Source organism: Condylostylus longicornis, unplaced genomic scaffold (genome assembly GCF_029603195.1).
Source record: "Condylostylus longicornis isolate FDR11 unplaced genomic scaffold, ASM2960319v2 ptg000040l, whole genome shotgun sequence".
Taxonomy (NCBI): Eukaryota; Metazoa; Arthropoda; class Insecta; order Diptera; family Dolichopodidae; genus Condylostylus; species Condylostylus longicornis.
Window position 1 is genome coordinate 3,821,892 of NW_026578009.1, and position 16,683 is coordinate 3,838,574.

The 16,683-nt window shown below is 17.8% G+C and overlaps 1 protein-coding gene across 19 annotated transcripts in view; it reads left to right on the forward strand.

The window, feature by feature from the left end:
- The window catches only part of LOC129609907 (glutamate-gated chloride channel), a 161,957-nt gene extending 146,538 nt beyond the window's left edge, over positions 1–15,419 (forward strand). For 7 of the 19 annotated variants that reach the window (XM_055522156.1, XM_055522164.1, XM_055522159.1 and 4 more), the window contains 3 exons: positions 2,443–2,549; positions 4,038–4,165; positions 14,884–15,419. In XM_055522156.1, the coding sequence (XP_055378131.1) occupies positions 2,443–2,549; positions 4,038–4,165; positions 14,884–15,004 (356 nt within the window). In that variant the 3' untranslated portion in view covers positions 15,005–15,419. The remainder of the gene's footprint in view (positions 1–2,442; positions 2,550–4,037; positions 4,166–14,883) is intronic. The other 12 variants (XM_055522171.1, XM_055522160.1, XM_055522168.1 and 9 more) reach the window with 3 other exon arrangements.
- Positions 15,420–16,683: the final 1,264 nt, after the last annotated feature.

Sequence of the window (16,683 nt, forward strand, 5' to 3'; positions counted from 1 at the left end):
TTTTTTTGTATTATTATTTATTTTTTTTTTATTTAAATATATTATAGTTTTTTTTATTATTTAAATATATTATTTTTTTTAATATATAACATCAACATATCATAATTTATTCAAATATCATAAATTTATCATAATATAAATATAAAATTTTATTTTATAGATTTTTCATATCATATTTAGTTTTAATATGTAGCAGTAGAACGGTTCCTTTTTTTCTTGTATTTAAATTTAGAAAATCCGATTCTTATATTTCTATTCAAAAAATATTAATATATGATTTTGAAAGAATTTTAAAATTAATTACAAGTATATACAGTATAAATTTTACATATTATTAAAAATTAATATCAGCATATCAAAATTATATATCAAAAATAATATATATATAGACGTCAAATAGGAATATAATCTCTTTTATAATAATGCTCGTAAAACTCTTTTATGTTAATTGAAATATAAAAGGTTACTAGAATATTTTTAATAATTAAATAAAATTTTAAGTGTTCATAAAAAATATTTTAGATATTCAGATAACATATTTCAAATTAAATAATTAATATCATATATAAAATTTAAATAAAACTTAAAAAAATTTAAATTCACCGTCCAATCAATCAAAAAAAAAAAACTTAGCTATTACGTCAAGAATATAAACTAAATTATTAAAATTAAAAATATTTTAGAACATAGAACTTATTTTTTAAGAATGTTTTCAATATTAACCAATTTTACTTCAATTAAATCAAAATTAAGCTTCATATCTTTACAAAATGATTTCATTTTAATTTTTTATACAGGTAAAAATATTCACTATATAGACACAAATTATATATTTGTATAAAATAATTAATTTTTATTTTTTTCAATGTTTTTTTATTTTTAAAAGAAATTGTTATATATTATATAGGCTTAAACAATTAAATAATTGTTATACAAAGTATAACAATTAAAATAATCATTTGGAATTCAATATATAGAAAAAAATTAGTAAAAAATCATTATTAATAGCAATCAGATTGAAAATTAGTTAAAGAATTATACAGTCAAATCTCTTAATTCTACTGCATACAATTTGAAACATTTTATATAAAAAATTTTTCATCTAAATCAAAAATCAAAAAATATCATAAATTTTTACATTACAATAGTTATCATAATCTTTATACAAAAATTATTTATTCATATATACTTGTATAACGTAGTTAATAATATGATTTTATTCATTAACAGTTTGCTTCAAATTATCACTTTAAAATAAAGTATAACAAAAAAATATCAATTTATTCAACATACCATATTAGTACCATTAGTAGAAACGAAAGAAAAAATTAAATAATATTTACATTATTTACCCTTTTGCAAATTTATACCATTACATTTTAATACATAAAAAATTTTATTATTTTAATTAAAATATTCTGCTACGAATGCTTCTTCTTGTTCTTCTTCTTAAAACTTCAAAAATTCGAATAAATTTATTGATTTTCTTTATTAATAAATTATTTTTTTTTCTTAAATTTTTTTTTTTTTTGTTCTTGAAAATTAGTTTTTTTCCTCATTTATGGAAATGAAATAAATTGCATTTTCCTTTTGCATTAATTATTTAAATAATGCTATAAAAAATAACACTTTTATTTTTGTTTTTCTAATAAAAAAGTTAATGCAGTTTTATTGCTTAGTTAAAAATTAAAAATTTTTTATATTTATTAATATTTAATAAATAAAAAATAATTACATAAAAAAATAACTTTTTATAATATAATTTTATTTATTTTAAATTTTTTTTTTTATTTCTTTTCTACTTTTTATCTATTTTATTTAAAAATAAATAAAATATCAAAAAAAAAAACAAAAATTCAATATCGTTAACAAAATAATGAAAATGTTAAAACGTTCAACGCTGGCGCGTGTTCAATGATGCTTTAACGAATGAATGAACGAACAAACAAATAATCAACAACTGAATGAAATTATATTTTTATAAACGTCAACCAATTTATTATTATATATATATATATAAATCAAACCAATATTTAAATATTTTTCCACACACTTTTCTAAATGTAAATTGTATAAAAAAAAAAAAAAACAAAAAATTATGAATTAACAAATTTTTTTTAAATAATTTAATTTTGCAATATAAATAAATTATTTACACAAATTTTATATAAATTTTTTTTTTGCTTTTAATTTTTACAACACAAAAAACAATTTCAATTAAATTTTACCAAAAAACAATATTTTATATACACTGAACAAAACAAAATAAAAACACATCAAACACCCAATTAATTTGTATAAATGTTTTATATAAAAAAAAAAAATAAAAACAAAATTTTGTAAAACATAATCTCATTTACACTGGAACAATAAAATTCTTGAAAAAATCTTTCTACTTTCCCTATATATTCACACAATAAAAATATACGGATCGAGCCGCAGATATGCATAGAGAAAATATGAAGAAAAAACGGCGAGATTTAGAACAAGCCAGCTTAGATGCAGCTTCCGATTTATTGGATACTGACAGTAATGCAACATTTGCAATGGTAAGTATTTTTTATTTTATATATTTATATAATAATATATAAAACACATTTTATTTAACTTTAATATACATCAATTGATATATATTCTGATTGCCAATAATATTTCCTACAATAGTTTAAACTTAAAACAGATTTTCTCAATATTTAATCAATCAAAAATTTGAATTTTACTAACACATAATTTATAAAACTGTTTGCATAGAATAGGATTTTCTGAATTTATGACTAAAATCATTACTGTCCTCATTTATTCTTCATTGTGCAGATATATAGATTAAAAATTGAAAATATGTGCCAAAAATGCAGTATAAAAAGTTTTAATACAGTGTAACTACCATCTAAATTCAGTTTTACAACAACGAAAAGCTTTTGAAACCAGTATACATTGTATGAAAAGAGCAGTTGACATTGCATTCTAAAACGTATCGAATACATTTTAGAATACAATGTCAAAGAGTTTTTAATATATATTTTGGAATATGATACATTGTAAATCTTACGTTTTCACTGCGTTTTGGAAATCACTGAATATTAATAATGAATAAAAACAGAATTTAAAATCTTCTTGTTTAAAGCTCAAATAATATTATAATTAAATAATTAATAACTGTAGGAAAAGTATACGTTTACAGCGACATTAATTTCAACAAAATTCAATATCGTTTTGCACTGTATGCATATTTTGACCATGCATTCTTAAATACACAATTCAATTCTTGTATGTATCAGTTTTTTAGTAAAATTTTACGATATGAAGTTTTCGGATGAAATTATAATACATTTCCTTACCACATTATTTTTATTTCGAAAAAAAAAAATTAATTAAATTTTATTTGACCGGATTAAATTTTCATAAAAAATGACTGTTCTACCATGGTATAATAAGTGAATAATTTTTAATTTTTTACGATTACAATCGATATACATAATGTATTATATAATAAGTGCTCATATAACTGCTTACATGCTATATAAATCTGTATGTATTAATTTGCATGTGCATGTAATAAAAATTTATTCGAAAAAAAAAAATCGTGTTTATGCAGGAATGTGGTGCAATTATATATAAGTACATATGTATGTACATGTATCTAGTTAGTATAGTTAATTACTTAAATAGTTAATTACATGCATACATATACATACAATATTCTTAAATTAACTAAACGTTACAGGCACATTTCAAAAATTATTTTAAGTACATGTTCTAATTAGCCAACTCTATTTTATACAAATATACTTAAATTTTAAAATAACGAGAGCTATTCTATAGTATTTAATATATATTTCATAAAAATCATGGATGTAAAATAAAAAAAAAAAATTAACTAACAAAAAAAAATTTTTTAATTACAAAGAAATTTTTATTTTATAATTTCTAATTTAATTTAATATGTTCAAATGTATTATGTAATTTTTATTTTAATAAACCCAAAAAAAAAAAAAAAAAACAAAAAAATTAAAAAAAAAATATATAAAAAAAATAAGCAGAAGCCATTAGTTCGTCATCCTGGTGATCCATTAGCATTGGAAAAATTACGTCAATGTGAGGTTCATATGCAACCACCAAAACGTCCTAATTGCTGCAAAACATGGCTATCCAAATTTCCAACAAGGTAAAAAATTTTTTAATAACTACACAGATTTCCTTTTTGATGTTGTGATCTATATTATTAATATATTTATGAATTAATTAATTATTACTGTTATTTGATAACTATCTAACTAAAAAAAAAAAAAAAATAATAATAATTTTTTTCTTTTATCTTTTGATTTTTGAATAATTAATTTTTTTTCTATTTGAAATTTGATTTTTTTATGATTATGTAATTTTTTGAATTTTTGTTAAAAAATTTTTTTAATTACATATGTTTTGCTTTTAAATTTGTAAATATTTTATGTACAATTATTTTGTTCATTTTTGTTTTTGAGTTTGACATTTCGTTTTCAATTTGTTTTCAATTATTTTAATTTTTTTTTTATGTTATAAACTTTCTTTAATGTTTTTCCATTTTAGTTTAGTGACAGAAATTTTCCAAAAAATTAATACTTTAATAATTAAAAAATATTTTCAAATTCTTAGAAATACCCCCCCCCCCCCCCATTGTTTTATTAAATTAAATAATCTTGATGATGAGTAATAAAAAATTTAAAAATTAAAAAAAAAATTATTTATTTTTAACAAAATTCGTCAATTTTAATCAATTGACCCCTCGAGATTATAATTTAATAAAATTAAAACTAACTTTTTTTTTTAATATGCAACAATTATGAATTTATTCTTATATTTTATTTATTATTCATATTCCAAAACTGCAATGAATAAATATAATTATTTAACTTATTGCTCACACAAGTAACCCTTGAATTCACTGCTATGTCATCCGAAATGTATGCAATTATTTGAAATATTTTTGTGTATGAATGAAAGTATTATAAATTATGTAGAAGAATGTGATTAAAAACCGTATTTTCATTTGCTGAAGAAAAAAATGCTACTAAACAAACAATTCGTTTGAGCCAACTTTATTATTTGACAATACCTTTATGGTATCGAAGAATATTGTTTCAAAATATCGCAAACTCTTTTTCAATACATAATCTATAATAATTAAATAGTATCATAATTTCTTCAATATTAATAAATTATGATGTCAAAAATTTGACATAAATATTTTCTAATCAATTTAATATCTTTATAATATGATCGTTGCATCTGTGCATAAGCAAACAATAATATAGTTATCAATATGAATTGTGGAAAATTCTGTCATTTGTAATTTCTTTTTCTAAATTTCCAATATATTAAAAAAATTTCTTTCTAATTTATTTTCCATTATATTTGTTTAATTTTTTTCTTATTATTTTATTAAATTATCATTTAATTCTTATTCTTTACTTTTTTTGTTTCATTTTTTTTTCTTAATTCTATTTATTTTAAATATATTGTATAAAAAATATAAAAACATAATAAAACTGTATTTTTTATATAAATATATAAGAACAGATTTAATTAATTCTGTTTCTCTTCTTTTTTCTTTATATTCTATATTTGTCTACATTATGTTGTCAATATTCTGTTCCTGAGTTTTAATGTAAAAAAAAAAATTCCAAAAAAGTTCTTCTATATAAAAAGAAAAAAAAAATTTTGTGATTTGATTTAATCGCTTGAATTGAACAACACTTACTTTCAGCTGAAGTGAAATTTGATTTCTGTCAACTTTTCTACTATAGCGAAAATCAAAAGCAAAAATATATAAGAAAAAAAAAAATTATATTTATATTAAATCAAACTATACTGTTGCTATACATTTAATTTTTTGTTTTCTTTTTTCCTTTTTCTTATTTATTTTTAATATTCTTTCTTACTTAATTAAATTTTATTTTAGATTTTATATAATATATTTTCGTATATATAATTTATATTTATGATATACTTATGTTATTAATTGGTTCGTTTTTCTTTTTTTGGTGTGTCTCTTGTTTTTTCTCTTTATATAAATGATTTGTTTTTTTTTATTGTGTTGTGATTTTTTTTCATTTATGTTTCGTTAATTTTTATTCTTTTTATATATTTTATTAAATATATAGTAAATAATAATATATTTGTTTATTAGTTAATTTTTATGTGCGTATATATAATTAGATTCTTTTTTAAGGAAAAAAAATTATAAAATGATATAAAATTAAATGGAGAAATAAAATATAATAATTCAATTTTATAATATAAAATTGATTAAATCAACAAAGATAGGTATAAAAAAATATATTTTTTTTTTTAATTTTTTTTTTGTGTTTTTATAATATTTTTATATTAATTTCTTTATACAATTAGAATTTGTTTCGGTAATGATTTATTTTTTGACTTCTTCAAAAAATAATTAACACAAAAATTTGTACAATATTACGATAAATTTGCAATTTCTACTGTACATAATTTACAATATATAATATTATTGTAAATAATAAATAATAATTAAAGAAACAAAATAAAAGTTTTTATAACATCTAATTGTGATGCTTCCAAAAAAATATGAAAAATATTTCAGTTAACCTGAAAATTGTATATATCACAAATTTAAGCATGTGGATTCATGTATGGATAGCTATATAAACTAGCTGCAATAGTTTTCAATAAAATTCATGATTAAGTTCACTTCATATTGCAAGAACCTTTTATGTTTTTATGCAAAAAATCTAACATCTACCTTTTTTAAGTCGAAGACGTAACTACTGTAGCATAATGACAGTTTTGTTTTGCTAGTATCACAATAAGAAGTGAGTATTAAAAAAATTGTACATATTATCAAACGGTTATTGTTTGTTCCCAAATAAATTAAATTTTCTTCGAAGCTAACAATTAAAATTTATTTATAACTTTTAAACTTATAATAGTTTTTCAATCACAAAATACAAATAATATAATTGTTTTGTTTAAATAAACACAATCTATTTTTAACATCATATCAGCTGCAAAAACTGTCGGTATGAAAATATTTTCATCACAGAAATGCTTATTGGATAGGACGTGATAGAATAAATATTTATATTACTTCAGTCACACAATTAACAGAATGTCTTCTTATACTTTGCACAATTGTTTTTGAATTCTAAAATGCAATGCGACTAACATACGACTATAAATTTATATAATATATTGATTCATATAGTAAAATATAATAAAAATTAGACCTCCTTTAATATATACATAACTATAAATTTAAAATATATTATGTATATAAATTGAATATAATGGTATAATGTCAAATGAAAAGCTAAAATGTTTATTGTAATTTTTCATATTTATATTAATATGAAAAAAAAATATGAGTAATAGCTACAGGACTCGAATATACTCTGATATAGTTTTATTTATATCGAAATTAAAATCTTTTTAACATAATTATCAAAGTTTTTTAATATACATAATATAGTTTTCAAAATTTTACTTTAATATACATATATAAATTTAAAATAAAAATACTGACATTTAAATTATGTAAAAATTATCAAAATGTGGAAAAGAAGTTATTCAAAAATTTTAATATAAAGTTTTTTGTAATTATTAAATTGCGAGAATTACATACATACTTGAATGTTACTATTTTTCCACATTTTTTGAGTGTTTTGAGTATTTTGAAAAAATTTTATGAACGGTGGCCGATTCCCACGAACTTAAACTTATACTTTTTAAACTTATACTTTCTTAAAACATTTTTAACAAAAATAAATTATTATATTTGACACAAACTATTTCTGAATACATTTTTAAAATTATTTAAATAATTCATAAAAAAAACATTTTACAAACAATAATTACTTGTACAGATTGTGATATTATATTTAAAATTAAATAAACAATTTTTATTTAGGTGTCAGTGCTTTTATAATTAAAAATAAAATTTTTTTTTCCCAATTTAAAATATTTTTTTGTTAAAGATTTTAATTCAGGGTATAATTTTAATATTTAATATATCATTTTGTAATTTTATTCCTTATTAAAAGAATAGTTGTAATTCTTCCAATTTAGCGTTTTTCAATAATTATTCTTCGTTAAATGTTGCCCTAATATTTTTTGTTTAGTTTTTTTTTTTGAATGAAAAAAAATTAATGTGAAAGCACACATTAAAAATTGTAAATATTTTTTAAAAGAAAAAATTAAATTTTGGCTACAAATTTTGATCTTATACACAAAATTACAATACATAATAAAAAAATTTTATTCAATATATTTATTATATAAGCCTAAAAAATAAATAAGAAATAAAAATATAATAAGATTTTAAATATTCAAAATTTGTAGTTAAAATTAAATTTGAAATCAAAATTTTTTTGTTTTTTAAAATTAGATAACCGCTTCCAAATTTTTTTTTTAAATTAAATTTAAAAAAAAAACAAAAATAGATAGAAAAAACAAAGATTGCATAATAAAATGTAATTATTTTTTATATAATTATTATGTACATATATATACTAAATTTATTTTCTAAAATTTTATACGACTTAATATTGACACTCTCTTAAATAAAATATTCAATGAAACACTCACAAAAATAATAAAATAATTCATCTGATATTATTGATGCTTCTCAAAAAAATTCAGATTTTGTTCTAAATATCATTCGAAAAAAAAATAAAATCTATTTTCATACAATCACAAAATTTCATAAATCATTTATAAAATTCATTCATATATTTCTAAATTTTTTTTTTCGATTTTTACATATATAATTATTTTCAATTATTTCGTTTTAAAATATTCTCTATTTCATAATATTCTTATATATTATTTATACTAAAATTAATTCTCAAATAATCTTATATATTATCAAAAATATGTAAATTTTTCTATAGTTTTAATCGAAACAATTTTAATCTTACAATAAATTATTAAACTATATAAATGAATTCTTTTCTATTACACTTACAAAATCTAATAATCTTACATTCACAAAATGATTAACATAAAAACTACTTTCTAAAAAAATTACAATTTTTTTTTTTTAAATACAAAATTTAAGCAGAAGATTTCTAAAAATAAAATTAATATTATTATATTAATAGTTAAAATTCAATTAGTATTTCAATAAATTATTATTTATTCAAATTAAATAAAGTGGTTGAGGAATTCAAATTTTCAAAAAGAAATCAAATTAATTCAAATTAAAGAAATTAAAATTAATTTTATTAATAATTAATTTTAAATAAAATTTGAGAACTATATTTTAAAAACAATGTCTGCAGTACAAGAAGAGTCTCATAAAGAAATAATCTTCTCTAAAATGTACAAAATTTCATTATAGTTCGATTTTAATTCTAGATTATATAGTATTTAACTAATTATCATTTACTAAATTTACTGATTATATTATTATATAAAGCTTAAAAAACTAGCTTTTTGCATAGTTTTCCATGTCAAATTATTCACTAAATTATAGAGCACATTTTCAATGTAATTCAATAATATGATAGCAGGATTTCGCACCATCTGTATAACTTATTCCATATATACATAATATGTACGTAGGTAATGCCTAAAATAGAATTAATAAAAATAAAATTAACAACGAATACATAAATATATTTATGTGGTTCATAAAATTTTGAAATAATATATAACCATTTCGTAGAATTTCCTCAGATATAGTAACAGTTAAGTTCTTTCTACATAATTCGAAACAAACTGATCAATTTCGATCAAAGTGTTTGTCGATATATATATATAATTGAACTAAAAATTAAATTTAAACAAATTTAAATTTTTTTTTCTGATAATATTTTAAAATTGTTATAATGCAGAACTATAATTGAAATTTTTTAATTTTTAAAACAAAAGTTCAAAAACAATTCACAATTAGCTGTTGTTGCCCAATAAATTTTTGAAAAAAAATGTCATTAAATTAATTGAATATAATATTTTAATTGAATTATTTAATTAATTGAATATAAAGAAAAATTTTTGATTTTCTATACATGAAACAAATAACATTTCGTATAATGTTGCCATATAGTTCTAGTTTTTTTATTAATTTACTTAAATTTTGCATATTTATGTTCAATTATATATTATGTACATGATTTGAAAATCTCAGCCACATAGACACAATTAATAATAACAACAAACAATATTTCCTCTCCAAAATCATTTCCTTACAACCACTACAATAACTATATATATATAGTTTGACAATAACCATATTATAAATCCAGTTTTTTTTAGTGAATTTTTAAATCTCATTTTTTTATTTTAAATATGTATGTATACAATTTTTGTTTTCTATCGTAATTTATTTAAAATTTTTATTTAATTTGCATATTTTGATTATATATTTCAGTTTCTTTAATTAAATTTTCTAATCATACAAAACTAATATTCAATTTATTTTCGTTTTCTTTTACTTATTTTTTATTTTTATTATTCATTTAAGTATATATGTAAGCGTAATTAATAATTATATAATTATAAAATAGAATGAATCTTTAAAAAAAAAAACTGAGTTATTCAAATAAAAACTAAATTTTAAAAGCAGTTAAAAAATATTTGCAAAAATTTAAAACTCTCACCTACTATACAGCTAATAACCCATCCAAAAATATCTAAAATTTTGAATCGGAATCAATGTTCCAACCTTTTTTTCTCAAAAAAAAATTAATGTTTAATTCTTCTATTTAGCTGTATAAGATTCTCTAAGCTTATTTATGATAAACAGGAATCTAAAAGCACCAAAATGGACTTTTCACATACAACGGTGATTTTAAATAAAAAACTATAAAAACAATTTATACTTTTTTTATCTGTTCACATATTTCTATAATCTATTGTTTCCTTCAAACTCAATTTTTTTAAATGATTCATTCTAATATGCAGTATAATATATCTTTTTCGATACATCTTCTCTACACAATAAGATTTTTTACCCATATTGTTTACTTCCTGGAACTGAACGCAAAACATCAGTAATAGTACTACAATGAAATTTATTATTTAACAATTCGACATATTTTTAATTATTGTTACAAATTATATGCATATACCTACATAGTTGCCTTCTATATTTATAATTAGTCATTATTACTTGCTAGTAACATTCGTTGTATTATTACTGAAGTATATCCTTTGAGAAAAAACCTTCATTCAATTTTAAATTATACATTAAATACCACAATGTTGCCAGCATCAGATGAAGAATAATGTCTAAAAAAAACATTTTTTAAGAGATGATTATCGAATTAGAGATAACTAGCATATTATAAGTATATATAAATATTTTTTATATTACCTTTATAAATGTATACATATTATATATTTATTTATATCACATCGGATTCTCTACTCTTTTGTATATGGCTTAAAATCTTCAAAACATTCAAATATTCACCACCACAACAAAAACCTAAAAATATATATAAAAAATAAAAGACTACTATAAATAAGTGCAAACTTCAAATTATATAAAAGGAATAAGTATATATAAATATTTATGTTTGTAAATAGTTTTTTCTTTTTTTCCCATTATTTGTTTTGATTGTTCATTGATAAAAAAAAAAAAATTTTTTGAAAAAAAAAAATTAATTAAAAGCAAATCTCTTCTACTAATTAAAATGTGTTTTATTGTTTTGTGACTTTTGTCTTTTTTTTTAATTCCAATAATACAAAAAAAAAATGTTTGAATATGGTTTTGATTTGAAAAGTTTTTTTCTTTATATACCTAATATCAATGTTTCTGGTTATTTGTTTTCACATATAATTAAACATGTTCTTTATTTTAATTAACTTTATAAATTTTATATATAAAAATTATTCAATTTAAGATTTATGAACAAAACAAAAAAAATTTTTTTAATTATATATATAAAACATATATACCGAATTCCTTATATTAAATGACAAATAAACATATACATATATGCAATGTATAATTTAATTAAAAATTATTAAATTTATTAATATATAAAAAATATATAATTTTTATCAAATAATAATTTATCTGAATTATTGTAATTATTTGAAAAACATGAAATTTAATTTTATATAGTATACAAGAAATCATTTTTTAATATATATTTTATAAATATATAGAATAAAAATTAATAAATAATTAATTTTTAATAAAACAACTTTTAAAATATTTTAATTAAATTTTAAATATAATTAAAGAGTAACAAATATATAGTTATGCAGAGTATAACATTAATTATGAATAAAATTTTTTTATATTAATTAAATTTTACATTGTATACAGATATGAATATTTTGTATTTATATATAAGAAATATGAATTGAAGAAAAATACTATAAAAGACTAATTCACATAACAATATAATATTTTCTAAAATTAAAAGAAAATACACACATATATATATATATTTATATATATATGTATATACATATAACATATAACGGAGTTTTTCAAAATTCTTTCAATATTAATTATACCTTTTATTATAATGTATGGTGATTCTCTTATATGGTATATAATATAATTCAAATTTAAAAATTAAAAATTTGAATTTTTTTTTTGAAATTCTAATATTTATTCTACCATTTCTATATATACATATGTATATAATATACATAACCGTTAATTTATATACCTATATGTCAATTTAATTCAATATTTATGATCAATAATTTTAAATTCATAATCATAATATAATTTTCAATTTACAATTAAAATAATCATCCCAAATGTAAAAGAATAATTTATTTTAAAATTTTATTTCATTTCAATAAATATTAAAATAATAAAATTATATGAAAACTCCAATTGTAATTTCTATATATATATATATATATATATATATATACATAAATACATAAATACACACACATTTACGAACATCTTTCTGAAATACAAAATACATAATAACATATATATAATATATAAAAGAAATTAATTTACAATATTATTAAAGCGCATCTGGATAGAAAAAACAAAAACCATTCACAATAATTTGCAATTTTTTAAATAAAAATTTTTTTTCTTTGTTTTTACATTTTTTTTCAAAATTTTTTCATAATATTATTAATTATATAAAATTTTTTAATATATGAATATTTTAAAATTGAGTTAAAATTGAGTTGAATATTATTATGCGAATTTCAATTTTATATTTTAAATATATACATATTATTATTATAACAAGTTTATAATTTAATTTTTTAATTTATTATCGCTTTTCTATACATATATATATATAAATATAAATAAAAATTATAAATATATATATTATATACAAGCTTATATATATATAGTAAGTAAAATTCTTATATATTATACATTTGTATAAAATTATTAATATCTTACTTTATTCTTTTTAAATTTAATAAATTATTATTATAATGTACATATATTTAATATGCATGTATATTTTCTATTATATACACAAAAATTTGAAAAAAGAACATCTTATTTGTTATATATATATATATATATACATATATAAATATATATAGACATATAATATTATTCAAGTAGAATATTTATTTGGTTATGTAAGTCAATCAAATTATAATATATGCATTTATACGGTATGTATTTGACAACCTCTTTTTTAAACTATATATGATATATTCGACATTAAATCATATATACTTTGTAATTTTATGGTATATGTACATTAAGCAGCTATATATACAATAATTGTTATATAACAATATAATTTCAGTCTCCGTTTCACTGTCTCTCTCTTTCTCGCTTTCTTTCATGAAAAATTATTATTTCTTAAACAAAGGAAAATGAAGCAATCAAATTTGAAAATACATAACATAATATAGAATTGAAAATAGTTATTTTGTTTTAAATAAATACTAACTCCCAGTTTAACATTTGCTTTAACAGTGAATGTAAAAATAGATAATATATTGCGTTTGTTTTTGTAATCTTAATTTTTTCTAAATAAAAAGTGATTTTGAATCAGAATAACACGTCATTAAATCACAAATTGATTCAATCAAAAACACGAGTCTAAATGATATATATTACAATAACCTAGCACTTTTATAAAATTTAAAAAAAAAAATTATATTATACATATTTCATATTAAATAATTTAAATCTAATCTTAATAAAAAATAAACTAAATTTTAATCAATTTCGGAAAAAAATTTACATGATTACTTTAAAAATTGTCTTATAGTTTTTCCAAAGTTCAAAACGGCCGCAAATGAAAGTTCCTTTTATATATATTTATATTAAGTAAGTGAAGACGCATATATAAAAATATGTGAAAATAACCACTTCAAATTTTTTTAACTTAAGTTGCACAAATGCAAATTATATTTTTTAACCGTAATTTGCATATGACTTTGTAATAGAATATCATACTTCTACTATATTACAATTTACAGTAGGAGCTACAAAGGAAAGGTAGTATGCCATCCCTAAATTGTGCAGAAATTTATTTGTATATAAAATACAAAGATTAATATAAAAAAAAATTATCTACGTATAATTTAAAAATAATTTCAACTCAATTTGAACTCATTTAAAATAAAATGACGTACATGTATGCGTTGAAATTTTCAAAAAAAAAAAATTTACATTTTAAAAGTATAAAAAAATTTGGTTTTCAATTTTTTTTTTATCACTTATTTATAACAATTTATATATCTAAATATATACATATATATATATTATATACAGTTACATTATAAATTAAAAAAAAACACTGAACAGAATCTATATAACATCCCCACAAAATATACAAAAACAAAACAAACAAAAAAAACTTGATATATACAAAAAAGACAGCTAAAAAAAAAAATTTCACAAATCAAAAAGCTAATCTCTTGTTATCCTAATTAATTAATAATTATAAATATTTATCTAAGACAATGTTCTAGATCGAAGAGAATCGACGTTATTTCAAGAATAACGTTTCCACTAGTATTCGCCCTATTTAATTTGGTTTACTGGAGCACATATCTCTTCAGGGAAGAGGATGATGAATAAAAAGTTTTATTTTTAAGTAATTTAAAAAAAATTAAAAACAAAAAAAAATTAATATATATATATATAATTATAAAAGGAAAAAAGTTAAAATAAAAAAAAATAAAAAAATAAATAAAGATATTATATACATAAAATAAAATATTCGTCAAAATGAAATTTAAAGATTAAACTAAAAATGTGAATTTTATCAAATAGAAATTTTTATATTAATATTGATTAAAAAATTATTTCATGAATTAAAAGTTAAAACAGTTAAAATTATTATGAAAGCTTATGAATTCTGTTTTTAACAACAGTAATCGTCCGCCGTTGAGTGTTAAATTCATTATATGAATTTGACATTTCATTATGTGGCTTCAAGAGTCGAAGAAATCATGCCATATATTATGCGAAATGTATTTGTAGCAAACCAGAACTAAGACATGAAAATCTTCAAGACACAGTGCGTCAGAAGTTGACGTTAGATTTGAGTTTGTATTAATGTTTGCCCAAAAAACACCTTATTAATTTTTTCCAAACTATTCTTAGCATTTAGTAAATGAAATAAGCAACTATGAAATAAAAATTCAAAAATTGAAAAAAGTTTCATATAACCACAGTAAGAGCCACGGAGAAAATATTTTGTCTTCTTCAAAACAAATACGAAATTTGTTTGTTAAAAACAAGTGTCCAAACATTTTGTGTTGAATTGTGTTTTTTTTTTAAGAAATGTACCAATATAATTAGAAATTTAAAAAAAAAAATATTCATTTTCGATTTTCTTCAATATTATTTTTCATAAAAGCATAAATTATTTATAAAAGCGAAAATTTATTAATTCAATTTTCATATACCTAAAAATAATATAAAATTCACATTATATTTTAATCTTTAAACTTTATTATAATATATATAAAAAAAATTCAAAAACTAAAAATTAATGTTAATTAAAATCCAAAAAAAAAAAAAAAAGAAATCGTTAAATTTATAATAAAAAATTTATATATAAAAAAGAAACATAATGTATTTTGTAGAAAAAAAAATAATATGAAAAAAAATTATAATTATTATAAAAGTGATTATATTATGAATATAGAATAGAACTATGAACGGTTATCAAAATACAAAAGAAAAAAATTAAAAAATATTAAACAGTAGTTATATAACAAAAAAACAGGATTATTAAAAAAATCAAATATATATATATATATATATATATATATATATATACCATATATATACCATATAATATATACCATATATATACCATATATATACCATATGAATATATATTCAATATATGGTATATATATATGGTATATATATATATATATATATATATATATATATGGTATATATATTTTATATATATACCATATAAATAAACTATAACAACTTTTTAATTTAAAAAAATTACGGTATACATATAAAGTTACGAGTAATTATTAAAAATTTTCTTTACTCTTTTTTATATTGATTTCATTTAAATTTTTTATTTAATTTTTTTATACAATAATTATTATTTTATTATTATATAACATTTTATTGTTATTAATTATATAATTCTAGAAATTATAATACTATTAATATAACATTATTAATAGTATTTATACTATATATGGCATTGTTATACATTGAAAATTGTTATTATCCATATATTATTATCATAATTAAAATTAATATCATTATTATTATATAAT